Genomic DNA, 27,296 nt, shown 5'->3' on the forward strand with positions numbered 1-27,296 from the left:
GGAGAGGAGAGGTCCCGCAGGCCCCAGCCCAGCCTACCCTGCATACCGTCCCCATCCCCCCACCGTCAGGCAGCGAGAAAGGAAGGAGCAACTGGCGAGGCACCACCTACAGGCGCTGAGCCACCCAGCCCTCCCTCCTCCCGCATGCCCCAACCCACTCCCGTGGGGGGGCGATGGGACTGACAGCGGCCACGGGCCCGCCACCCTACCAAGCCTGACAAAGAGGCCCGGTAGGCGGCGAGGGGAGTGGTGCAGGCCTCGGCGGCAGCTCCCTAGGATCACCACGGCGGCGGAAGGCCCAGTCCGTCAGCGGGGCAGAGGAAAGGCCATACCTTGAAGTACCCACCCTCGTAGAGGGTGTTGGGGGGCCCGAAGATCGCCACCTCCCAGTTGTAGAGGTCGGACTCGTCCACCAGGGTGATACGGAAGCCCTCCACCGGCTCCTCCTGCAGCGATTTCAGCTCCAGCATCAGCGCCTTCTGCGAGCTGCTCATCTGCTGCTGGGCCATGGCACGGCGCAGCCGCCGCCCACCACCACCACCACGCAGACCCCCACGTCTCCCCACACTAACGACGGCCGCCGCCGCCGCCACTTCCTTTTATGACGGCGCCCGCTCGCCGCTGACCTCAGCACACCGCGCCGCGCGACAAGCCGCCGCACGACAAGCCACGCCACGCCCCACACCACGCCCCTACCGACGTGCTTAAAGGGGCAGCGCTCCCCGCTACAGCGTCTATGGGCTGTGTGGGCAAGTGCTTTCTGGTACTGTATCAGCCCTTATGGGCCAGGTCCGCATCTCTCCTCTAGCAAGGCTTGGCCACATGGTGCCTGGCACGGGGGCCGCGGGGCGATGAAAAACCATGTGCTGGGGTGGGAGTGGGACGGAGGGGGCGGTGCTGTGCGGGGGTCGTGGGTGGGTACGGCGGGGTACGGCCGGCCCACGTTGCTGCACTGACAGACACTCACGGTCAAAAAAGAGCCGTTTTTATACAAAGGATGGGTTTTGAGGAGCGACCTCGCATGACCCAGCATCCCCTAAAAATCCTGCAGCAACCCCCAAGCAGCAGTAGGAGAGGAACAGGCAGTTACACCCACCCCCCACCCACAGGTGTTATTTTCTCGTGGCTTCACGGATGTGCACGGTGCTACAGGCAGAAAATGCAGTTTTCTGCCTCCCGTTCCCTGACCCGGTTAAGGGAGAAAAACGTTTGCAGAGACGGCAAGGTACATCAACCTGTGAACATGAACAAGCACCTCAGATGGCCTTTAACAAATAATATAAATACTCTTCATTGTAAAAACAAATAAATGAAAATAAATAAATTATCCAGGAGGACAAACAGCATAGCATAACCCCAGATGGTGCAAATCTGGGTTTCACTTCTGGAAATGTTAATGCACACACCTGCCTGTCAGCACACAGGACCACCCAGCTGTGTGAGAAATATCCAGCATGGAAACATAGTTGTAAGCTGGATATCTTATCTCAGCCAGGGCAGGAGAAGTAATAAGGACGTAACAGCCCTGATAGAGAAAAGCTGATGCCTGTTTCTTGATAAAGAATTAATGTGGTTCTAGCAGGAATAATTTAAATAACTAATAGGCTGTGAAGAGTTCTAAATTAATTGTAATGTCCCCCAAAATGTCAGAGTTCTTTGAAGGAAATCTCTGTTGTCTGTGGACTTGCAGTCAAATAAAAATTGGGGATGAATAAAAGTGAAAATCATGAAATGCCTTAATATAAATCTATGGCATTGGATTACATGGAGTCCAGGGATGAAATGGTAAAGGACCTTGAGATGCTGCTGTATAGAGAGGGACTGAGGAGTGTTTACTTTAGAGATTAAATGAACAAAGCAGTCAAAGACAGCAAGGACAAGGGGACAGTCAACAGGGACTGTCCAGAAAGTAGGAACCGGTAACAGGGAATACTTATTTCATTAGACTGTGGGAATCACTGCTGCAGGATTTTACTCCATCCAACAACTCAACGATGTTCAGAGGGGCAGGACATTTATTTAGACAATAAAAAGTGTACCACAGTTACCACGTAGAAAGGAATGGGATTCATCAGACACCTGATGTTTGAGATATCTTAACCCATATCTGCTTGGCATTTCTTTCATTCTTCTGCACATGGCAGGGCTTATTCCACCTCGCAGAGGCCCCTACTTCTTGGACAAATGGATTGGATGATGTGTCCCGTCATTCCTACATCCTTATGTAGCTTTAACCCTCTCCCTTGCCTCCATCACCTCTCACTGCTTTCCCATCCTGAAGGACAGCCCCATGGGAATGGGTGACCATTAGACCTGTCTTCTGCCTTTTCCAGAGCCACAGACTTTCCCGAAGTCACAGGACTGACAGCGAGGACTCCCTGCACTGGTGGGTGATCATGTGGCTAAGGCAGCCTATACTGCAGGTGGACCTTGAAGTCTCTGCCTGGCATTTGGCAGCCACGGCTCCTTCTCCAGACCTTCACCCAGGGAGGAGAGCAGGAGGCAGATAGTTTTCCCCATGCACCAGCTGTTACCAGGACAAATTTGCTGTCAGCCCAATGGCGAGCATGGCATCCTCCTGCTTGTCCCTGTGACTGCTCCGCTTGCCCTCCTCCTCCCTCTTGGGCTCTCCTCAGGAGGCCCCCATCACTTCCTCCAAAGATGCTCCAGAACCAACACTGGTACCTAGTCTAGGGCTTGCAACTGCCTCCAGACTGTAAAATACTCCAGCTTGAGGTGTCAGGGGAACGGGCCCTTGCAAAATCCCACCTCACCCTGGAAAATGTCCCTGTGGGGACTGGCACGGGTTTTCATTCACTGCTGTGGGGGTAATCCAGAGGAACATCCCTCATCCATCCCAGCTTGCCCGGCTACGCTGCGAAAAAGCACGTGTTCCCATACATGTGCCTCCCCGCAGGCACAGGTCAGCTGCTGTCACTCTCTCCTTACCACCCTGGAGTGAGCTCAGATTTACAGAAAGCTGCTTAATTCTGCTGTCACATCCTCAGCCTGGGGGCTGGAGGGCTGGATCACAAATGCTTGCATGGACGAAACGCTATTTGTTGGAGGAGCTCCTCGGCAGCTGGGCTGTACTGTGTTGGGTGTGTTTTCTGGTAGGAGCTCAGACCCATGTTCTTCTTATTTATGTCTTAGAACAGAATATTTCAGTTGGAAGGGATCTACAACGATCATCTAGTCCAACTGCCTGACCACTTCAGGGCTGACCAAAAGTTCAAGCATATTGTTAAGTGCATTTTCCAAATGCCTCTTAAACAGTGACAGGCACGGGGCATCAATCACCTCTCTAGGAAGCCTGTTCCAGGGTTTGACCACCCTCTCGGTAAAGAAATGCTTCTTAATGTCCAGTCTGAACCTCCCCTGATGCAGCTTTGAACCATTCGTGCTTGGGTCACAACAACCCCAGGCAACGCTCCAGGCTTGGGGCAGAGTGGCTGGAAAGCTGCCCAGCAGAGGAGGACCTGGGGGTGCTGGTTGACAGCCGGCTGAACATGACCAGCAGTGTGCCCAGGTGGCCAAGAAGGCCAACAGCATTCGGGCTTGTATTAGCAATAGTGTGGCCAACAGAAGCTGGGCAGTTACCATGCCCCTGTACTTGGCACTGGTGAGGCCACACCTCGAATGCTGTGTTCAGTTTTGGGCCCCTCAGGACAAGAAGGACCTTGAGGTGCTGGAGCGTGTCCAGAGAAGGGCAACGGAGCTGGGGAAGGGTCTGGAGAACAAGTGTGACGGGGAGCGGCTGAGGGAGCTGGGGGTGTTTAGTCTGGAGAAGAGGAGGCTGAGGGGAGACCTTATCGCTCTCTACAACTACTTGAAAGGAGGTTGTAGTGAGGGAGTGGTTTGGTATCTTCTCCCAAGTTATTAGCGATAGAATGAGACGAAATGGCCTCAAGCTGTGTCAGGGGAGGTTTAGATTGGATATTAGGAAAAATTTCTTCACTGAAGGAGTGGTCAGGCATTGGAACAGGCTGCCCAGAGAGGTGGGGGAGTCACCATCCCTGGGGGTATTTAAAAGATGTGTAGACGTGGTACTTCAGGGCATGGTTTAGGAGACATGGTATTGTTGTGTTGACAGTTGGACTTGATGATCCTAGAGGTCTTTTCCAACGTTTATGATTATATGATTCTATGATTCCCATGCATCTTGCCACTGGATACCAGGGAGGAGAGAACAGCACCTCCCTCTCCACCTCCCCTCCTCAGGAAGCCGTAGAGAGCAATGAGGTTGCCCCTCAGCCTCCTTTTCTCCAGAGTAGACAAGCTCAGAGTCCTCAGCTGCTCCTCATAGGACATGCCTCCCAGCCCTTTCATCAGCTTTTTTGCCCTCCTCTGGATGCATTCAAATACCTTCACATCCTTCTTAAATTGTCTTGGGTTGATGGACATAATGTTTTGTCAATAAGGGATCAGGTTGACTGGCAGGACACGTGGGCTGGGAGCTGTGCTCTCGCTTTGGTGCCAGGCTTCCTGGGTAGCAGGTACTTCCATCACCACTGGGTTTGGCCAACTGTCTCATCTGGGCCACATCTGGGAGGGCTGCAGACACGATATTCTCAGCAGTGCTCTCTCCAGGAGAGAAAGCGCTTCACCTCTGCCACTTCCCACCTGGCCCCACGACGGGGGTCAGCAATGAGTCTTCAGCTTCATTCCCGTTCTTCCCAATCCCAACATCTTGGTCCCAGCTGCCCATGCTTCATTACTGCTCCCTGCTCCCCAAACCCTATCAGCCCCATTCACTCCTCCATCCACACCTCCCAAATACCCAAGTTTAACATCACAGCCACCATCATTCCCAAATGCCCCAATCTCAGCACCCACTTCCAGCTGCTAATGAGTCTAATAATGCATCCAACCCAGAGGGCCACGCTCTGACCTTTCCCAATTGATGCCAGCCAGCAAGGACCTGCTCCATTAATGCAGCATCCCAGCTCACCAGTCAAACATGGCTTTGCTCAGGCTTGGAGGAAAATATTAGCCTGATTCAATGGGCAGGAGCTAAGCCCTTTTGGGACTGTGCTGCCCCTATTTCTATGGTAATCGAAACACCTTTCCTTTCAGCCAGCCTCCAGCGCAGGCTTTGTCTTAAGCAGCCTAAGTCTGGGACAGATGAGAGAAGCAAAGTTTGGAGCTATTCAGGACTTATCTCCTCCTGCTGCCTGTCTCAAATGTTAAGGAAAGAGTTAATCATGCAAAGCAGAAAGTAAGGAAAGCCCTGGTATATTCAATAGGGCTGGCTGAAAATTTTCCATCAGGCCTGCTTTTAGAGAGAATATTGGTCTTTTTTAAAAAAAAAAAAGGTCTCTTACCCCTCCCCTACAAAAACATCCACTGCTCACAGGAAAGAGAAACTTGAAGCAACAGAGCGCTTTGAAGCCTGGGCAGCCACTTCCAAGGCTCTTGCCTGCATTTCTGCCTGTGCTCCTGGGGAGGTTCAGCTGCTCTGCCTGGTGTCCCCTTCCCCTAGCCCAGGCTGCCCTGTGGCTGACAAAACATTCTGACTTATCATATGGCATTTCCCCCTCCTAATCAGCTTTGATATATCTCAATGAAAGGATGAAGCCTTCTCCTCCTCCTCCTTTCGCTGTTCTGCAGATGGTCACTGCCTGCCTGCAAGCAGGGCTCTCCATGGGATATGCTCTGCCACAAACCGTAGAGTTGTTCTCTCTCTCTTTTTCTTTTCACCTGAAGGAATCAGTTTGTTCTTTGGGCTCAGAGAACAAGAAACAGGGTCTGGTGTAGGAACACGTTGCTCCAGGAAGGACAAGTCTCACCAGAAGAGGATAAGGCTACACATGCCATTAATCCAGCCCCTGGCAGCAGAACTTTTCGCTGTAAACTGGATCTCAGGATGCCACCGGCACCCTATGTAAATCTGAGATGAAAACTTCTCTTCAAGTCCTTTCTGCTTTGTTCCCATCATCTATTTTTAATACCTATCTTCCTCTTCTCTTTCCTCCTTCCCACAAGCTGCGTTTATGAAGGATGACAAACTGAGAGTCAACTCTGCTGCTTAGCAACACCAGAAGCTTTAAAAAATGCAATTGCAGTCTCAGTGTCACATTCGAATCATAGGATCATATAATCATAGAATGATTAAGGTTGGAAAAGACCTCTAGGATCATAAAGTCCAACTGTCAACACAACACCACCATGCCTCCTAAACCATGCCCTGAAATGCAGTGTCTACACGTCTTTTAAATACCCCCAGGGATGGTGACTCCCCCACCTCTCTGGGCAGCCTGTTCCAATGCCTGACCACTCTTTCAGTGAAGAAATTTTTCCTAATATCCAATCTAAACCTCCCCTGATGCAGCCTGAGGCCATTTCCTCTCATCCTACCACTAGTAACTTGGGAGAAAAGACCAACCCCCACCTCACTACAACCTCCTTTCAGGTAGTTGTTGATGCTGTGAAAAGCCAAAATCGGGACTCAATAGTCTGAACGTCTATCAAGCAGGTATTCTTTATTGCAGTGCTGGACGCACAGGGGATCACTCCTCCTCATGTGCGTGCCCGCACAGGGTTAGTTACATAACTTATGCAAGCTTTACATACATATTCATTAGTTTTCTGAGAAAAGATATACATATTCATTAATGTTCTGCAAACTCATTATCATGTGCACATGTCCTTTGCGCATGCCTGTTGGTTGTCAGGGGTCTCTGGATGAAGGAGCTACTCTTCCTCACTGTGTCTGCTAGTTAACTTTTGCTTTCACGCAAACTCAGGTCTGCGATCACGTATATACTGTCCTTGAGAGATGGTCTGTTCTGGTTTAGTGTTTGCTCTGCAGTTCCCTATCTTTATGGTTCTGTACATCTGCTTTTCTAAGGTCAAGTGTCGTCACTGTAAATTTTTGTTTAGGCGCTTCTTGTCTTGAAGCCTTTCTGACTCCCCCAAAGCAACAAGTTCTAGTCACAACAGCTCTAACTCTATCATTGTAGAGAGCGATAAGGTCTCCCCTCAGCTTACTCTTCTCCAGGCTCAACAACCTGGAGGTGGTGGTAAATAGCTCCTTGGCAGTGGTAAATAGCTCTTTTTCAAAGTGGAAACCTGTCACAAGCAGGGTCCCCCAGGGATTGATATTGGGCCCAATGTTATTCAACATCTTCATAAGTGATTTGGATAACAGCATCAAGTGTAGCCTGATGAAGTTTGCAGATGACACCAAATTGAGTGGGGAAGTAGACACTCCAGAAGGGAGAGCTGCTCTGCAGGGAGATCTGGATAGACTGGAAGAGTGGGCCAGCAAGAACCTTATGAAGTTCAACAAGGACAAGTGTGAGGTCATGCACCTGGGAAAAAATAATCTGGGAGTGCAGCACAGACTGGGATCCACCTGGCTGGAGAGCAGCTCTGTCGAAAGGGACCTGGGGGTCCTGGTGGACAGGAAGCTCAACATGAGCGAACAGTGTGCTGCTGCGGCCAAGAAGGCCAACAGGATGCTGGGTTGCATCAAAAAGGGCATCACCAGCAGAGATAAAGCCGTCACCATCCCGCTCTACTCAGCGCTTGTCAGGCCACACCTGGAGTACTGTGTTCAGTTCTGGTCCCTGCTATACAAAAAGGATGTGGACAGGCTGGAAGGGGTCCAGGGAAGGGCCACCAAGACGGCCAAAGGACTGGGAAGCCTGCCATACGAGGATAGGCTAGGAGAACTGGGTTTGTTCAGCCTTGAGAAAAGGAGGCTCAGAGGAGAGCTCATCACCATGTACCAGTACTTAAGGGGTAGCTACAAAGAAGATGGAGACTCCCTTTTTACAAGGAGTCACCTGGAGAGGACAAGGGGGAATGGACACAAGTTGCTCTTGGGGAGATTCCGATTGGACACCAGAGGAAAATTTTTCACAGTGAGGACAGTCAACCATTGGAATAATATCCCCAGGTAAATAGTTGACTCAACCACATTGGACACCTTCAAGGGTCGCCTGGACAGGGTGCTGGGCCATCTTGTCTAGACTGTGCTCTTCCCAGAAAGGTTAGACTAGATGATCCCTGAGGTCCCTTCCAACCTGGCATTCTGTGATTCTGTAACCCCAGCTCCCTCAACCTCTCCTCATAAGACCTGCTCTCCAGACCCTTCCCCAGCTCTGTTGCCCTTCTCTGGACATGCTCCAGCACCTCAAGGTCCTTCTTGTCCTGAGGGGCCCAAAACTGAACACAGCATTCAAGGTGTGGCCTCACCAGTGCCGAGTACAGGGGCACCATCCCTGCCCTGCTTCTGCTGGCCACGCTATTGCTGACACAAGCCCGGATGCTGTTGGCCTTCTTGGCCACCTGGGCACACTGCTGGCTCATGTTCAGCCGGCTGTCAACCAGCACCCCCAGGTTGGAGGTGGGTCACCTGGTCATAGAAGGAGATCAGGTTGGTCAGGCAGGACCTGCCTTTCATGAAGCCATGCTGGCTGGGCCTGATCAGAAGGGGCAGAAGGGGCTCAGGGTCTGACCCCGGACGGGGCAGGATAACAGGGCAGCGCCTGGAGCCTCCCCATCCTCCTGCATCCAGCCCCCCAGCACCCTGCATCCCCCCACTTCCAGGCAAAAGCCCTCGCCCCGGAGCCTCCAAGATGGGGCATGTGCACATGCAGACACGCACACGCACTTACATACACATATGCACACATACGCACATGCAAACACTTAACATATATACAAAAACAACTGCGCAAACCCATGCACACACACATATTTATATACATGCACCCCCTACTCACATATACCTCAACACACATGTGCACACATAAACACACACATGTAGATACACACATACATACACATATATACACACGCACACAGACACATTTGCACACACCCCCACACATACATATGCACACACACATACACATGCACATACATGCATGCACATACACACAAACCTACATACAGACACCTACAGACACATGCACCCCCACATGCACTCACACACACAGTGCCACAGCAAGAAGCTACCAGCTCTGCTGGAGCCAAGGGGTCCTGGGGGTGCTGGTGGGGGGAGAGGGGTTAGGGGGGCTGGGGAGATGTGCTGGTTTTGGCTGGGATAGAGTTCCAACAGGTCCATGTCCTTCTTGTGCTGAGGGCTCCAGAGCTGGACACAACACTCCAGGTGGGGTCTCAGCAGAGCAGAGCAGAGGGGCAGAATCACCTCCCTCACCCTGTTGGCCCAGGATACTGTTGGCTTTCTGGGCTGTAAGTGCGCATTGCTGGCTTATGTCCATCTTTTCATCAACCAGTACCCCCAAGTCCTTCTTGGCAGGGCTGCTCTCAATCCCTTCATCCCCCAACCTGTATTGATATCAGGGGCTGCCCTGACCCAGGTGCAGGACCTTGCACTTGGCCTTGTTGAACCTCATGAGGTTCACATGAGCGCACATCTCGAGCTTGTCCAGGTCCCTCTGAATGGCATCCTGCCCCTGACTGTGTTTCTTGGGTGTCAGGTTGGCAATGTGGCCGGCAGCATTTTATTGACATTGGAGGTGGCTGCAGAGCGAGACCCAAGACTTCGAGGCTCTCTGCTGGCGCTGATACTAGCTTCACAAGAGATACTTTGCACACACAGAGAGGGATGGTAACGCTTTGCAAAGCCCTTGGTGTGAAGATGGTATTCTTTCCATTCGGTGGTCGTACACTAATATGGGGGTAATGGAGGGCTTGAAGACTTGGAGGCTGTTTTGAGGGCAATGCACTTGTCTCTTTTTCTAGAGACAGACATGAGAGCAGCCCAAAAGATGGAAAGGTGCTACCATTCGCTGGGATGACTCTGAATCCAGCTCCTACCAGTGTTTTCACTGTCCAACTCTCAGGGCATCTTGGTCATTAAGACTGTGAAGATATTGTACATGCCATGCCCTTCTCACCCCTTTGGAGCCTGACCCTGCAGCTGGGTCCGAGGCTGCTGGGCTGGGCTATGCCTGCTTGGGGTATGTATTAATTGCTCTGAACATTTTCCTTTTTGATCTTGTTTTCCTGCATCACAGGAATGAAAAAGAAGATTTGGAAATTCTCATGGGCTGGTTTCCTTCTGCCCTCACCTTATCTCATGGTCTTCAGGCTTGGTTTCTCAGCTCAAGAGCTGGTGCTCTATCAAAGCGCTGCACCGAGCGATTCCCCCGCCGTTGCCCTATCTCCAGAAACCTGCCTGCATGGGTCCTGCTGGGCACTATCTCCTTTTCCCACCTGCCAGGTGCCACGTGTCCCCCCTGGACCTTTTGCCTCCAGGAGATGCTTTGCACAGCATGGCAGCGAGATCTTGGGGCAGATTTATGCAGGTGGATAAAAAATGTATCATGACCTACACCATGTTTCAGCACTGGGCACTTCTATATTCTTAAATAGAAAATTGGCCCCCAATGGCCCATCTAGCCCAGCACCTCTCTTCATGACATCCACCCTTGGAAGGGCATAAGGACAAGTGATACTTCCCTAGAATATTTCCTTGACCTCTGACATTTTTTTGTGACTCCCTGAGTCAGAGGTGTCCTTGTATTTAATAGTGTTCAGTAGATTTTCTCCCATTAATTTTTTTAGTTATTTTTGAAGCCGGATAATTTTTAAGCGCTTGCAACACCCTGTGGCAAACAGCTGCCCAATCTAATGACCTGTTTGGGTGCAGAATAATTTCCTTTCATTTGTTTTGATCCTGCCACCTGCTCGTTCTTTTGATGCCCTCATCCTCACGGTGGAGAAGACGATGAGTGGTCCTTTTCTATCTAACCACACTCTGCCCCTTGTAATTTTACAGGTTCTACCTTAACCTTTCTTGTGGATGTCTTTTGGGGACAGAAGAGTCCCAGCCTGTGCAGCTGTTCCTCCTCTGGACACAGAGACCTTATGGTCTTATGATCACCTGAAGACGGTTTCCCTTTTGTCTCCATCCCTTTCATAATAAGCACCCTGAGTCTTGGGTACACCCCCTCAGATTATTTAAAAGGCAAATCAAATTAAAATTCCCCAAAGCAAGATGTCCACTATCTCCCAGGTGACTTCAAATTATCCCATGCCCATATTTTTTCTCCTGGGTGCTGCTGCTGCCCTCACCCAGACTGCAAGAACTGCTGCCTGGGGGATCTGTCTCTTCATGTTTCCTCCTACACCAGTGTCATGGTTTAGCCCCAGCTGGCAACCAAGCCCCACGCAGCTGCTCACTCACTCCCCCACAGTGGGAATGGGGAGAAAATCGGAAGAGTAAAAGTGAGGCAACTCCCGAGTTGAGATAAAGACAGTTTAATAGGTAAAGCAAAAGCTGTACACACAAGCAAAGCAAAACAAGGCATTCATTCACTACTTCCCATGGGCAGGCAGGTGTTGAGTCATCTCCAGGAAAGCAGGGCTCCATCAAGTGTAATGGTTACTTGGGAAGACAAACACCATAACTCCAAACGTCCCCCCCCTTCCTTCTTCTTCCCCCAGCTTTATATACTGACCATGACATCATATGGTATGTGTCATGGTTTTAGCTGGGATAGAGTTAATTTTCTTCACTGCAGCTGGCCTAGTGCTGTGCTTTGGACTTAGTATGAAAACAATGTTGATAACACACCGATGTTTCAGTTGTTGCTACGTAGTGCTTATACTAGTCAAGGACTTTTCTAGCTTCCCATGCTCTGCCGGGTGCACAGGAAGCTGGGAGGGGAGGGGGCACAGATAAGAGAGCGGATTCAAACTGGCCAAAGGGATATTCCATATCATGTGATGTCATGCCCAGTATATTAATTGGGGGGAGTTGGCTGGGGGAGGGAAGCAGCAATCACAGCTTGGGGATGGGCAGCATCGGTCGGCGGGTGGTGAGCAGTTGTATTGCTTGTGTTTCTGCTTTTTTTCCCTTTCCCCTTTTCCTTTTTATTATTTTATCATCATTGTTATTACTATAATAATTAATATTATTATCATTATTATTTTATTCTAATTATTAAACTGTTCTTATCTCAACCCACAAGTTTTCTTTTTTGCTTTTGCTCTTCCGATTCTCTCCCCCATCCCGGGGGGGGGGGCACTGCGTGGTGTTTAGTTGCTGACTGGGGCTGAACCACGACATATGGAATATCCCTTTGGTCAGTTGGGGTCAGCTGTCTTGGCTGTGGCCCCTCCCCTCCCAGCTTCTTGTGCACCCGGCACAGCATGGGGAGCTGGAAAAGTCCTTGACTAGTGTAAGCACTACTTAGCAACAACTAAAACATCCCTGTGTCATCAAGACAGTTTTCAGCACAAATCCGAAACATAGCCCCATACTAGCTACTATGAAGAAAATTGGTACTATCCCAGCTGAAACCAGGACAACCAGGCACCGGGGAGGGAAAGGAAACCCCAAATGACAGCAGACATTCCTCTCCGGCATAAAACTTGGGTGCAGTAACCAGCCTGTTTCAGGAAATAGGCTCATCACCTGGGGAGCAAGGAAGCCTTCTGCTCATGGCTTGATAACCCACAGCAGGGCAGGATGAGGTATCCAAGCGAGAGCATCCATCTGGGAGTTTCAAGCATGCCTGTCACCCCTGGGTCTGGGCATTTGGGATTTTCAGATCTACCTGGAGGTTAAACAACACAAAGCCCTCAGCTCCCCCTGCAGCCTTCAGCACCTTCAGGAGGCAGCTGGCCTCACCCCATGTTCCCCTGATACATCTCAGGGCATGTCTCTCCTGGGTGTCTAAGTAAGGACAGGTAACTCCTACCTTTTGAGCTCAAACTAGGCTAAAGGGCAGCAAAGCAGATTTGCCCAGATTCCCCAAAGCTGGTGCCCAGTTTTTGTTTTGGTGGAAGGATCCTCATGTAGACCTCAAAGGGGTCTTTCCTGATGGGGAAGCCATCTCTGACCTCAGCAGACAACAGCTCTGGCTCACAGAGCAGCCTTGCAGGGGCTGGGGAAGAGGGGTTCATCCCAGCCCAAAGCCAGAGTGCTCCTCTCTGTCCTTCCAGCCCTAAAGCACCCTGTGGGGTGATGCCACACGCTTGGGACTCATCCCTGCGGAGAAGGAGGCCCAGGAGAATAGCCTCAACACTCACAGTATAAGACTTTTGCAAGATGTTCCTGGAGCAGCAGAGCTTTGAAACTGTTTTCTGGTAGCACCCTCCTGTGTGGAGTCTTGGGTGGCTAGTAATGTGGTTTAGCATGCCCCGCTATCTTCCTCCCAGTGGAAGACGACTTTGGTCTTTCTCCTCCTCCCAGCTGAGCTGCCTAATACCACAAAATATCTCTGAAACACCCACATCTGGGGGTGAAGCTGCCCCCCTGGGTTCAAAACCACGAATAAGGAGGGATCTGGCAGAGAGGCAGACAACACATTTGCGTAATCTCTGTTTTCATGGGAAGCGAGAGCAAAGTGGAGAAAGTCGGTGACGAACACAGCAGCAGCAACAGTAAGTTCCACGGCTGGGCGCTAGATTGGGGCGGACAAGGGGGTTCCCGGAGCCAGGGAAGCCCCAGGAAGCACAGAGCGGCCTGGCAGCTCTCGAGAGGGAGGCTGACACGGCCTGGGCGTTGCCACGAGCAACCGCGGGAGATTTAAACCGCCCCAGGGAGCGCGAGCGACCAGGAGTGCGGCGCGTCGGTTCACGCAGGGAGGGTGCTGCATCCTGCTTGTAGGCCCACAGCCCGGGAAGCTCTCTAGATCTAGATCTCTGCCGGGATGGTGAGCACTCGCCGCAGAGCGAATACCAGTGTTATCATGGCGAAAGCCCCAGAGAGGCCTGACGCATCCACCCAGATGGAGCTGGAGGCTTCAGTACAGATGGTAGGTTGCAACATGTGCCCCAACCCCTCGCCTGGTGAGAAGTTAAGTACCTGCACAAGGTGTGCACAGGTTGATGATCTGCTGTGCCAGGTGGCTGAGTTGCAGGAGGCAGTTAGAAGGCTGAGTAATATTAATATTACTAGAACTGAGGCAGAGAGAGATAGGCGGCCCCAGAACCACGCCCCTATAGCAGACAACACTGAGAAGGAGGAGGCACCTTGGACCCTGGTGACCCACAAAAGCAGGGCTCTGCCTCAACCCCCACCTCCCAGTATCACCACCAGCAACAGATTTGTAGCTTTAGCTACTGCAGACACCCATAACCAAGGTCCACAAGGTCCAACTGTACCAGCAGCGCAGAGTAGATACCGCAAAAAGAAGAGACGAGTGCTTGTAGTGGGTGACTCTCTGTTAAAAGGCACTGAGGCACCCATCTGCTGACCTGACAGGGAGTCACGAGAGGTTTGCTCCCTTCCAGGAGCTAAAATCCGAGATGTCACTGAGAGGGTGCCACACCTGGTCAAAAGCACTGGTTACTATCCTCTGCTACTCTTCCATGTGGGCACACATGACACTGCAAGCCAGAGTCTGGGCAGAACTAAGCAAGACTATAAAGCTCTGGGAAAGCAAGTGAAAAATATTGGTGCCCAAGTCATCTTCTCCTCCATACTACCTGTTGGAGAAAAATGGGTGACTAGAAATAGGCACATAAAACAAATCAACTCCTGGTTATGTGGCTGGTGTCAACGTGAGGGTTTTGTCTTTCATGACAACGGGACATTCTTCAACAACCATAGGCTGCTAGGGAGGGATGGACTCCGCCTGTCTGGAAGGGGCAAGGGAATCTTTGGCAGCAGACTGGCCAACTTGGTGAGGAGGGCTTTAAACTGAGGAACTTAGGGGGAGGGGGACAAACTAGCAATGCTAATGCCACCACACACAATGGGGGAATAAGACAGGACAACCTGAGCAGTGATAAAGGTGCCGCGGTGGCATCATGCAATGGGAACCAGGAGACTAACCACCTCAAGGGTTTGCATAGCTGTAGTGGGTCCTCGTACAACCCTCCAGGGAAACCTGTATGCTTAAGCACCTTTCTGAAATGCCTGTATACCAATGCATGCAGCATGGGGAATAAACAGGAGGAACTAGAGGTCCGTGTGCAGTCACAGGGCCATGATCTGATTGCAGTCACAGAGACATGATGGGATAGCTCGCATGACTGGAATGTGGTCATGGATGGCTACAGGCTTTTCAGGAAAGACAGGCCAGCAAGGCGAGGTGGGGGAATTGCTCTTTATGTGAGGGAGCAACTGGAATGCATCGAGCTCTGCCTTGGAGTGGAAGGAGAACAGGTTGAGAGCTTGCGGGTAAAAATTAAGGGACAGCCAAATATGGGTGACACTGTTGTGGGCGTTTGCTACAGGCCACCTGATCAAGAAGAGGAAGTTGATGAAGCCTTCTACAGACAGATGGAAGTAGCCTCGCAATTGCAGGCCCTGGTCCTCGTGGGGGACTTCAACCACCCTGATATTTGCTGGAAAAGCAACACGGCGAGCCATGCATGATCTAAAAGGTTCCTGCAGAGGATCGAGGGCAACCTTTTGATGCAAGTGGTGGAGGAGCCAACAAGGTGAGATGTGCTGCTCGCCCTTATCCTAATAAACAAGGAAGGGCTGATTGAGGATGTGAGAGCTGGGGGTAGCCTTGGCTGCAGTGACCATGAGATGGTGGAGTTCAGGATCCTGTGAGGTAGAAGCAGGGCTATGAGTTGGGTTACAACCTTGGAATTCAAGAGGGCCAACTTTGGCCTCTTCAAAGACCTGCTAGGAGGAATCCCATGGGCTAGGGCCCTGGAAGGCAGGGGGGTCCAAGAGAGCTGGTCAATATTCAAGGACCACTTTCTCCGAGCTCAAGATCGTTGTCTCCCTTGGAGGAAGAAGTCAGGCAGAGGAGCCAGGAGAGCTGCACGGATGAGCAAAGAGCTTCTAGAGAAACTCAAATGGAAGAGGGAGGTTCACAGTATTTGGAAAAAGGGACTGGCCACTTGGGAGGAATATAGGAATGTTGTCAGGGTGTGCAGAGAAGCAACAAGGAAGGCCAAGGCCCACTTGGAATTAAATCTGGCAATGCATGTCAAAGATAACAAGAAGGGTTTCTTTAAATACATCAGCAGTAAAAGGAAGACTGGGGATACAGTGGGCCCACTGCTGAACAAGGAAGGGGCCCTGGTAATGCAGGATGCAGAGAAGGTGGAGTTGCTGAATGCCTTCTTTGCCTCGGTCTTTACTGCTGAAGGCTGGTCCTCAGGCATTTCAGCCCCCAGAGAAGAGAGGACAAATTGGGACAAAGGAAGACTTACCATTGGTTGAGAAAGACTGGGTCAGAGATCACCTATGCAAACTGGATCCTCGCAAATCCATGGGCCCCAATTGGATGCGCTCGCGAGTGCTGAGGGAGCTGGCGGATGTTCTTGCTGAGCCACTCTCCATCGTCTTTGAAAGGCCATGGAGAACAGGAGAGGTGCCCAAGGACTGGAGGACAGCAAATGTCACTCCAGTCTTCAAAAAGGGCAAGAAGGATGACCTGGGGAACTATAGGCCAGTCAGCCTCACCTCCATCCCCGGAAAGGTGATGGAGCAGTTCATCCTGGAGGTCATCTCCAGGCATGTAGAGGACAAGAAGGTTATCAGAAACAGTCAACATGGATTCACCAAGGGAAGATCATGCTTGACCACCCTGATAGCCTTCTATGATGGCGTGACTGGCTGGGTCGATGAAGGGAGAGCAGTGGATATTGTCTATCTTGACTTCAGTAAGGCATTTGACACTGTGTCCCATAGCATCCTCACAGACAAGCTAAGGAAGTGTGGGTTGGATGAGAGGACAGGGAGGTGGACAGAGAACTGGCTCAACAACAGAACTCAGAGGGTTGTGATCAATGGAGCAGAGTCTGGATGGAGGCCTGTCACTAGTGGTGTTCCCCAGGGGTCTGTGCTGGGTCCAGTCCTGTTTAACATATTCATCAATGACCCGGACGAAAGGGATAGAGTGTAACCTCAGCAAGTTTGCTGATGATACCCAGCTGGGAGGAGTGGCTGATACACCAGAAGGCTGTGCTGCCATGCAACGAGACCTGGACAGGCTGGAGAGCTGGGCTGAGGGGAACCTGATGAAATTCAGCAAAAGCAAGTGCAAGGTCCTGCACCTGGGGAGGAACAACCCCATGCACCAGTACAGGCTGGGGGCTGACCTACTGGAAAGCAGCTCTGTTGAGAAGGACCTGGGAGTGCTGGTGGACAACAAGCTGACCATGAGCCAGCACTGTGCCCTTGTGGCCAAGAAGGCTAATGGTATCCTGGGATGCATTAAAAAGAGTATGGCCAGCAGGTCGAGAGAGGTTATCCTCCCCCTCTACTGTACTCTAGTGAGACCACGTTTGGAGTACTGTGTCCAGTTTTGGGCCCCCCAGTTTAACAAGGACAGGGAACTCCTTGAGCAAGTCCAGCGGAGAGCTACCAAGATGATCGGGGGACTGGATCATCTCCCTTATGAGGAAAGGCTGAGATACTTGGGTTTGTTTAGCCTGAAGGAGAGAAGACTGAGGGGGGATTTCATCAGTACCTATAAATATCTAAATGGTAGGTGTCAGGATGATCGGACTAGGCTCTTTTCATTAGTGCCCAATGACAGGCCAAGGGGCAATGGGCACAAGTTGGAACACAGGAGGTTCCACCTCAATATGAGAAAAAAACTTCTTTCCTGTGCAGGTGACAGAGCAGTGGACCAGGCTGCCCAGGGAGGTTGTGGAGTCTCCTTCCCTGGAGGCATTCAAAACCCACCTGGATGTGTTCCTGTGCCCCCTGCTCTAGGTGTACCTGCTCAAGCAGCAGGGTTGGACAAGATGATCGCCAGAGGTCCCTTCCAACCCCTGCCATTCTGTGATTCTGTGAACTGTGAGGGAGTTTCCCGATGCCCACGTCAGCTCTGACTTAGCTTTCCCACACCATGGCAAATCCCGCCACTGCCCTGCCTCCATTTCCCCATCAGGTAAATGATGATGGTCCATACCTGTCTTGGAGAGTCATTGGGAGGGGGGAGCTAGGACAAAAAAAAAAAAGCACCAGAGCTTTTAAATCTGAGCCAGGTGTGCTTGCAGATTTCAATTAATCAAGTCATCATCATCATCACCTCTACTGCCATTTGCCCAGTGCCGCACGGGTTGTGTTTGGCTGAAACAGAGGGCACTTACTGCCAGGCGGTTTGGCACTTGGAGGTTTAAGTCATGAATAAATAAATGCCACATTTGCATGTTCCTGGCTCTTTCCACTCCATCTAGTCTCAGGAGCTGCCCTGGACATTGAATTTTTATTTTTTGGGGGGGAAAACAGAGCACTGTTATGCTGTAGGGAGATCACTGAAGGCTGCTTTGGTGTGACAGACAAGGCAAACCAACCATCACTGATAAAACATAGCATGACTGCAAGAGGAAAGGGGGCAGAGCTTCTCCCCTCCCTCAGTGTCTCCAATGTGATTTTTGGAGGCTGCAGGTTGTTTCTTACTATCAGAAAAAAAAAAACCAAAACAAACGAAAAGGGTTTCTCCTCCTTGTTGCTATGTGTAAAGCCCACAGCAACAGCCAGGAAAGCAGATAAATTTGCTCTCTAGCCTGTCGCAGAAAGCAAACAAAAGCAACCGGAAAATAAAACCAAGGTACACAAAAACAATCTATGCAAAAAGCAAATTGGTGATTTTAAAGGAGGCAAAATATTGCTAGCACTTTATGAAATGTATCAACTTCCCATTAGTTCTCTTTGCGTAATTCAGGTCACCTCAGTTTTGAGATAAAGCTGCCAGAGCCACTGACTTTGGACAGTCAAATTCAGTCTCTCCCTTTCTGACTCTGACCTATATGTATGGATTGGTTTAGTCCTCTTTGAATTTTTGACCTTTCAGGCTTTTTTTTTTTTGCCTAGGGAGGAGTGTATAACACACCCTCCCAGCATACGGCCCACTGAGGAGGGCTCTGGCTGTTGTACCATCCTGTGAACCCTGGCTTTACCCTCGTAAAGCCCCAGAGCCACTGCTGCTACTGGCGGGGGATGCAAAGTGGCTGCTCCATCCCCATGCAGACAGTTGAGGCTTAATGAACCAGGTGAGACTTAACGCAAGCAATGAGTGATGATTGAGGCTCATTTTAAGCAACATGGCACTGCATTGCCTGGGTGGTCCCCAAGTGCCAGGAGGGACCTTGGCATCCCTCTGACCCCATCCCACGGGTGAGGAGCTGGTGGCATCCAAGCCAGGAGCTGGGCTCCAGCTCTCCTGGGACCTTTTTTCTTTCAGTGGCTGCCAGGAACGTGATGGCTGCCTGCCTGAATCTGGGGGTGAAGCCCTTGGGGTTTTGTTTAAAGCTTCAATGGCTACAAACATCTCCTTTATCCTATTTCTTTGCCCTGATGAAGTCCCCCACTTCTTGGCCATCATGAAGATTGCTCGCTAGCTACGTGTTTCTGTGATATGGCCATACTTGGGACAGATAGTCAAACATTACAGGAATACTACCCTGTGTACCAGATTAGTTTTTGTCTGGGAGTTACAAATTACTCTATCATGCATTAATACTTGAGAATTTGAAGCACTTGAAAGTACTTTAGAAACCAAAGGGAGGAGCTATTTAATCCTACAATGAAATGCAGATTCTGCTGGGGTGGGACAGAACCCCATCTCCCAAGGAGAAGCAAGAAACCCCATCAAATCTGGGTAAAGCTGCTGGGAGGGGTTAGCCAGGCAATGAGAAGTGCCATGTCCCTGCATGGCTGGACCATGCCTTTTTGCCCCACTCCAGGCACTATTGCTGAGATCAGGTTTTGGGGGGCTTGGAAAAAAACCAGCTGTGGCCGTGGGGGTGGCCAAGAGGGGTTAGAGATGGATACAAAGGTCCGGTGGGGAGAGTCCCAGGCAGGAGCTGGCTTTGCCCGTGGGGAAGCATGAGACATCCATGGGTGATGCTGAGCCCCAGGGACATGCCAAGGTTTTAGCTCGAGGTTTATCTCCCCACAGCCACCATGGGATCAGAGCACTTCTGCAGCAGCAGCGTTTGCAGAAAGGCCCTGGGGTGGGATGAGGCAGTGCGGAGGGAGGGAGGATGTAGCACTAGCTGGGGTAACATGATGGCTAAACCTGCTCCACAGCCCCATCTGACTGCAGCCCCTCCCTGCCAGCTGTGCACGATGCCAGCAGCATTCCCGGGGTGGGAGCAGAGGGAGCAAGGATGTGTGAAGGATATGTGTGTGGGGATGTGTGTGTGCACTCGTGCACAGAGGTTTGAGCCACATGGTCAAGGGCATCAGCACCACAGTGAGCTGAGGTTTGCAGGTGCTTAGGTTTTTGAGAGATGCTCCCACTAAAGGCAGTGCCAAGCAGCTATGTGCCTCCCCATGCTCCTGATGGCCAGCTTAGTGGGTTCAAAAGCTATGGGCAGGAGGTTGCTGGGCTGGGATCTAGCACACTGTTTGCAAACAGCTTCGGCAGGCTGAAGGCACTTGGGTCCCCTCAAAAAAAAATGCGGGAACCATGTCTGCAAATCACCAGCAGGCTTTTTTCTTTTGCCAAGTGTAAAGGGATGGTGGGGAGTAGTAACCTGCTTTTTCTTCTGCAACTCCCCCTTTTTGGGACACCAGAGATCCCCACCAGTGGTTCAACACCACCACTGGCTCTCCTTGCATCCCATGGGAAAGGACAACCCCGCTCCACCAGCACGGATAAACCAAGTGAGGAACAGATGGAAGCCAAAATAACCCAATCGGGACAGGGAAAAACAGCCCCAGACTGTTGGTCTCACCAGTGTTATCTCACTGGAGGTATTTCTGGTATCGATACAGGTTGGGAGATGAAGGGATTGAGAGCAGCCCTGCCAAGAAGGACTTGGGGGTACTGGTGGACAAAAAGCTGGACATGAGCCAACAATTTGTACTTGCACCCAGAAAGCCAACAGTATCCTGGGCTGCATCAAAAGAAGCGTGGCCAGCAGGGCGAGGGAGGTGATTCTGCCCCTCTACTCCGCTCTGGTGAGACCCCACCTGGAGTGCTGCGTCCAGCTCTGGGGTCCTCAGTACAAGAAGGATATGGACCTGTTGGAATGGGTCCAGAGGAGGGCCACAAAAATGATCAGAGGGATGGAACACCTGTACTATGAGGAATCATTGAATCATAGAATCATTAAGGTTGGAAAAGACCTCTAGGATCATCAAGTCCAACCATCAACCCAACACCACCATGCCTCCTAAACCATGCCCTGAAGTTACCATGTCTACACATCTCTTAAATACCCCCAGGGATGGTGACTCCCCCACCTCTCTGGGAAGCCTGTTCCAATGCCTGACCACTCCTTCAGTGAAGAAATTTTTCCTAATATCCAATCTAAACCTCCCCTGACACAGCTTGAGGCCATTTCCTCTCATTCTATCGCTATTAACTTGGGAGAAGATACCAACCCCTCCTCACTACAACCTCCTTTCAGGTAGTTGCAGAGAGCGATAAGGTCTCCCCTCAGCCTCCTCTTCTCCAGACTAAACACCCCCAGCTCCCTCAGCCGCTCCCCGTCACACTTGTTCTCCAGACCCTTCCCCAGCTCCGTTGCCCTTCTCTGGACACGCTCCAGCACCTCAAGGTCCTTCTTGTCCTGAGGGGCCCAAAACTGAACACAGCATTCGAGGTGTGGCCTCACCAGTGCCAAGTACAGGGGCATGGTAACTGCCCAGCTTCTGTTGGCCACACTATTGCTAATACAAGCCCGAATGCTGTTGGCCTTCTTGGCCACCTGGGCACACTGCTGGTCATGTTCAGCCGGCTGTCAACCAGCACCCCCAGGTCCTCCTCTGCTGGGCAGCTTTCCAGCCACTCTGCCCCAAGCCTGGAGCGTTGCCTGGGGTTGTTGTGACCGAAGTGCAGGACCCAGCACTTGGCCTTGTTAAACCTCATACAGCTGACCTTGGCCCGTCGATCCAGCCTGTCTGGATCCCTCCACAGATCCTTCCTACCCTCGAGCAGGTCAACACTCCTGCCCAACTTCATGTCACCTGCAAACTTACTGAGGATGCACTCGATCCCCTCATCCAGATCATTGAGAAAGATATTAAACAAGACTGGCCCCAACACTGAGCCCTGAGGAACTCCGCCCGTGACCGGCCACCAACTGGGTTTAGCTCCGTTCACCACAACTCTCTGGGCTCGGCCAGCCAGTGAGTTTTTTACCTAGTGAAGAGTACACCTGTGCAAGCCATGAGCTGCCAGCTTCTCTAGGAGGATGCTGTGGGAGACAGTGTCAAAGGCTTTGCTGAAGTCCAGGTAGACAACATCCACAGCCTTTCCCTCATACACTAGGCAGGTCACCCTGTCATAGAAGGAGATCAGGTTGGTCAGGCAGGACCTGCCTTTCATGAAGCCATGCTGGCTGGGCCTGATCCCCTGGTTGTCCTGCACATGCCTGGTGAGCTTGCTCAAGATGAGCCGCTTCATAATCTTCCCCGGTGCCGAGGTCAGGCTGACAGGCTTGTAGTTCCTGGGGTCCTCCTTCCGGCCCTTCTTGTAGTTGGGTTTCACATCGGCAAGCCTCCAGTTGTCTGGAACCTCCCCTGTTAACCAGGACTGCTGATAAATGATGGAGAGTGGCTTGGCGAGCTCCTCTGCCAGCTCCCTCAGTACTCTTGGGTGGATCCCATCCAGCCCCATAGGCTTGTGAGTGTCCAGGTAGAGCAGCAGGTGTAAACTGCTTCCTCCTGGATTATGGGGGTTTTATTCTGCAATCAATCCCTGCCTTCCAGTTCAGGGGTCTGAATACCCTGGGGATAACTGGTCTGGCAGTTAAAGACTGAGGCAAAGAAGTCATGTAGTACCTCAGCCTTTTTCTCATCCTTGGTGGCAATGTTCCCCTCCGTGTCCAATAGAGGATGGAGGGTCTCTTTTTCTTGTTAATATATCTGTAAAAACTTTTTTTTTTATCCCTTACAGCAGTGGCCAGGTTGAGTTCTAGCTGGGCTTTTGCTTGTCTAATTTTTTCTCTGCGGGACTCTCATTTTCTGTCGTGGCTCAGCCCCAGTCAGCAACTAAACACTACGCAGCTGCTCACTCACTGCCTCCACCCCTGTGGGATGGGGGAGAGAATTGGAAGAGCAAAAGCAAAAAAAGCAAACCAAAACTTGTGGGTTGAGATAAGAGCAGTTTAATAATTAAGATAATAATTATTATGATAATAATAACAATAATAATATAATAAAAAGGAAAAGGGAAAATACCACCAACACAAACGATACAACTGCTCACCACCTGCTGATGTATGCTGCCAGTCCCCAAGCCATGATTGCTGCTTCCCTCCCCTAGCCAGCTCCTCCCAGGTAACATACTGGGCATGTTGTTACATGATATGGAATAGCCCTTTGGCCAGTTTGAATCCGCTCTCTTGGCTGTGCCCCCTCCCCTCCTGGCTTCTTGCGCACCCGGCAGAGCATGGGAAGCTGGAAAAGTCCTTGACTAGTATAAGCACTATGTAGCAACAACCAAAACATCTGTGTGTTATCAACATTGTTTTCATACTAAGCCCAAAGCACAGCACTAGGCCAGCTGCAGTGAAGAAAATGAACTCTATCCCAGCTAAAACCATGACATTTTCTCATCCAGGACTGATGAGTTTCACCCTCCGGCTTTCTTCCCTTCCCAGATCCTGCAGCGCCTTCTTGTTTTGGCCTCGGATTCTCTCCAGGTCCTGGAGGAGCAGCTCATGGACCTGTTCAACTGTGAGGATGTGAAGGTAACCCCTTGGGGCACCAGCACAAGGGTTTTCAGGTTCTGACAAAGCATGCTGGTCTTTGGTGATCACTGGGATGTGTTAGGAGGGTTCAGGCTGTGGCCATGCGTGTTTCTCTGGGATGAAGAGCAGCAAGGATGGGAACACAGAGGCTGGTGCCCTTTTGTGCTACCCCACTTCTGGGGGACCCAGCTCTGGATAGCAACTTGGGGTGAAATATCATTGACTGGGGAAAATTTATTTTGTATTCTCTGGTTTTCTTGGGGTGTGAGCAAACCTGCAGTGTTCCCATGCCAAATCGGTTGTGTGTCCGTGACCAGAGCAAATATTGCTTCTGGGAGACTCTGTCTTGTTGTAACTGTGCAAATCTGGTTTGTGTGCTAGAGTCTAACCAAGCCCAGGGTGGCAGAGGTTTTGGTAGGATGCTAACAGGCACTTTAGGAAGATGTTATTTTGGTTTAAACAGAGGAGAAAGGCCATATGTAGTTTAATCCTCTTAATTTTCTCAGTGATTTTATTTTTTATGTTAAAAAAAATCCATTACTCAAATGGACCTGGGAGATGCAGAAACATTTATTTGTCCTTTGAAGGGAGATATGTGTGTTCTGGAGGGGAGCTTGTTGGCATACCAAGTAGTGACTTAGGCAATTGAAGCTGAGAGGGCTTGAAAAGCCAAACAGGTTAGATATGACAGATTCATATTGGGGGGAAAAAAACCCAAACCATTGAGTGTTTTTTGGGTTTTGGTTGTTTTTTTTTTCTGCCTAGGCAATGAAAAAGGATTTACTGACGTTGCTTTCAGTTCTGCTGCATTTTGTGCTGGAAGTATTACAGAGGTGAAATCTACTTGAGGCAGGGGCAGTGTGTGTTACAGGGCTGTGAACGGGTGAGATGCTGTACGTGTGAGATGTGCCCGCTGTGCTGGAGTCACAGTGTAGACCCAAGAGGTGCAGTGTGAGCTGGGGATGGTTAGCTCCCAAAACGAACTGTTGCCTGTCCATAGCATCCTCTCAACCCTTCGATTTGGCCTCCTCAGTCCTCCTTCCCCCTCCCCTCGGCCATTGCAATGGGATCCTTTCTCATCCCCAGGGTGTCCCTCTAGTCTGTACCAGTGTCCTCCCAGGCCTGTGATGTTCCTTAGGGATAAACACAGGATGCTGTTTCCAGGGCTGCTAATCTTTTTTGTAAGCAAAGAGTGAGGCTGGGAGGAGGGAAAAGCTTTTCCAGTGCAACTTGGAGTTGCCTCCTCTTCCCATGTGCCTAAGAGGGTGCTCCAAGTTTTTTTTGTCTTTGCATTTGGGTCGCTTGGGGATGTGCCCACTCTCATGCGGATGTAGACATGGCTTTGTGAGATCCATTTCTTTGCTCCCAGGGGGGTACAGTAAGCCATGGACTTGGTCAGCTGGGTGGGAAAGGGAGGTCTGTGTGGACCAGAGCTGGGACTCAGTGTTGGTCACTGATGTTCTTCATGTGTATTCTCCCCAGCCTGGCTATAAACCAGCTCTGAGTAGTGGGTTTTCTGCCAGCACCAAGTTGGGTGGTGTCCCACACCTCTGTTCATGTCTCTGTGTCACTTATTCCACAAAAATGTAGGCATAGTTTTGGTTTTTTCCATTTTAATACAGCTGTATCTACAGTGCCAGATCCTGCCTGTCAAAATATTTATGTGTCTGGGATTGCTCCCCTCCATTAATGGGGCTTGCTCTCACCCTCTGTTTGCTTGATGGAAGATGCTGCTGCCCTCTGGGGCAGCTCCTGTTGGACAGAAGGGACCGTCCCCTTGTTGCAAAGCTCCTCATGTCCCCTGGGTGTCATTTGGCTCCTGTTAACTTCTTGACTCCCCTCTTCGTTCTGGGATTCTGCTGCATTTGGTATGGTTACCTGTCTCAGCTCGCCGTCTGTCCCTTTCTCAACTGCCCACCCCTGGGGTCTGTGGTCAGGGCTGGAGAGGACCACCTTGGCCCCATGGAAAGCTCTTCTCCAGGGGCTGTCCCTGAGTCCTGGGGACAGCAGTTAGATTTTTCTGCCAACATTGGAAACCAATAGGGTAGAGAGTGTAGTCCTTCTGGCTAGACGTCTGATGTGGGTAGGGAGCAGCTCCCTTCTCTAAGGGTTGATCTTGCTGGACAGTAGGGCTGTGGCAATTAAGTGTGTCCTTCCTGGTGCACTTTGGTGGTCCAGAGAACATTTAGCGTATCCACCAGGAGAGGGCCATGGGGGAACCACCTTGCTCTCGACAGAGTCCTTGTTGCAGCACTTGCATGGGGTGTAGGGGAGTGAGAGTCACATCCTTCTGATGTGAGCAGAGTCCATGCTGGAATGGAGATGTGTCTCAGCCCAGAGGGAATGGGGTGGCCAGTATGGACTGGAGCTCCCCATGGCTCCACCACAGCCATGTTTTTCCTGTGGATGTTTTGGCAAACTTCTGACATAATCTCACAAATTTTTTTGGCTTTGGTTTACTGCCTTCTAAGGAGAAGGGAATAAAATACAAGCAATGACTTGGGAAACTTCTCTCATCTCTCCTGCTAGCCTGTGTGCTATATTGAGTAGCACTGGTCTCTTTTCCCTGCAGATGGTCTTCTGCCCTCCTTTGGACTTCTATGATGTCCTAATCTACCTGAATCCAAATCCTATTCCTTGGCATCTGGAGAGCGTGGACTGCACCACCTGTTCCATGGAAATGGGAGTGCTGCTGATGTGAGAATGACCTCAGCAAAAGCTCCAGGTGCTTTGTATCTAAAGGATATGATATTTCAGTGCAAAAGTATCTTTAAATCATTTGTCTCCAGTCAGTTAATTGACTTTTCATGGCTTCTTGTACCAACTGGGGTGCATGATGGACACTAGCTACCCATATTTTCTAGGGGGATGTACAGGAATCCATGGCATGGTACCCATAGGGCTCCTGCTGTTAGGCCAATGGTTGCATGAGCCATAGATGTTGAATATTGGTCACAGGATGGTTTCTCTGGGGCTGGTTATATGCATGATGGCAGAGGAAGTTGGCTTGATTTTCAAGTGCCATGATGGCACTTGTCTCTTACCCACAGAAGTGCTGTGAACAGCATCAGAACTGCTGTAGGAATCGTAGGCTGGCTTTGGCAGGAATGGTTCTGCGGAGGTCTCCAGCCCTGTTCCCCACTCAGGGCAGAGCCAGCTTTGACATTAGTGCAGACTGGGCAGAGTCCAGTCCTGTTGAATGCTGACTGTGTCCAGGGATGGAGATTTCCCACCTCCCTGTCCCAATGTTTGGCAACCATTGTGAAAATTTGTTTCCTAATATCCGCCTGGGATTTCCCTTGTTGCAGCACGTGTTGGCTCCTCATGTCTCTGCAGCAGCTGGGCTGTGCTAGTGGCAGCTTGCTGGAAGGCAGAGCTGGAGCTGGAGCTGGGAGGGGCTCCAGCTTTAGCTGTGCTCTGGCAGCTCCTGGCCAGCCCTGCCAGCCCTCCTGGGCAGCATGGCAGGTCAGAGGGCTTTCTTCTTGCCCTTCTCTCAACTGACACGCTAGGAGGGTTTTGTCCACCTTCCTATGTGCTTCTCTTGCCTGAAGATTTGGTATCAGCTTCTCTCCAAGCTTGTGTTGGGGAAGGAGGTGTGCCTGCAAAAGAAAAAGAGTTTTTGAGTAGTGTCTCTTCTCCTCCTGGGCTGTGAGCGAGCCTGGGCTCTGCAGGGATTAGCATTTGCTGGCCCCCTCAGTTGACTAATCCTGCATAGATGCCAAGCGTTTCTCTGCATCTGCTGCCAG

General features: G+C 50.9%; 1 protein-coding gene across 3 annotated transcripts in view; it reads right to left on the minus strand.

The window, feature by feature from the left end:
- Nucleotides 1-27,296, minus strand: part of LOC142049632 (ubiquitin-conjugating enzyme E2 R2-like) — an 84,824-nt gene that overhangs the window by 46,735 nt on the left and 10,793 nt on the right. The window contains exon 2 of one of the 3 annotated variants that reach the window (XM_075077505.1): nucleotides 333-538. In XM_075077505.1, coding sequence (XP_074933606.1) covers nucleotides 333-509 — 177 coding nt within the window. In that variant the 5' untranslated portion in view covers nucleotides 510-538. Of the gene's footprint in view, nucleotides 1-332; nucleotides 651-27,296 lie in introns of those variants that run through there. The other 2 variants (XM_075077506.1, XM_075077504.1) reach the window with 2 other exon arrangements.

The sequence above is a fragment of the Phalacrocorax aristotelis genome, chromosome W, assembly GCF_949628215.1.
Source record: "Phalacrocorax aristotelis chromosome W, bGulAri2.1, whole genome shotgun sequence".
NCBI classification, from domain to species: domain Eukaryota; kingdom Metazoa; phylum Chordata; class Aves; order Suliformes; family Phalacrocoracidae; genus Phalacrocorax; species Phalacrocorax aristotelis.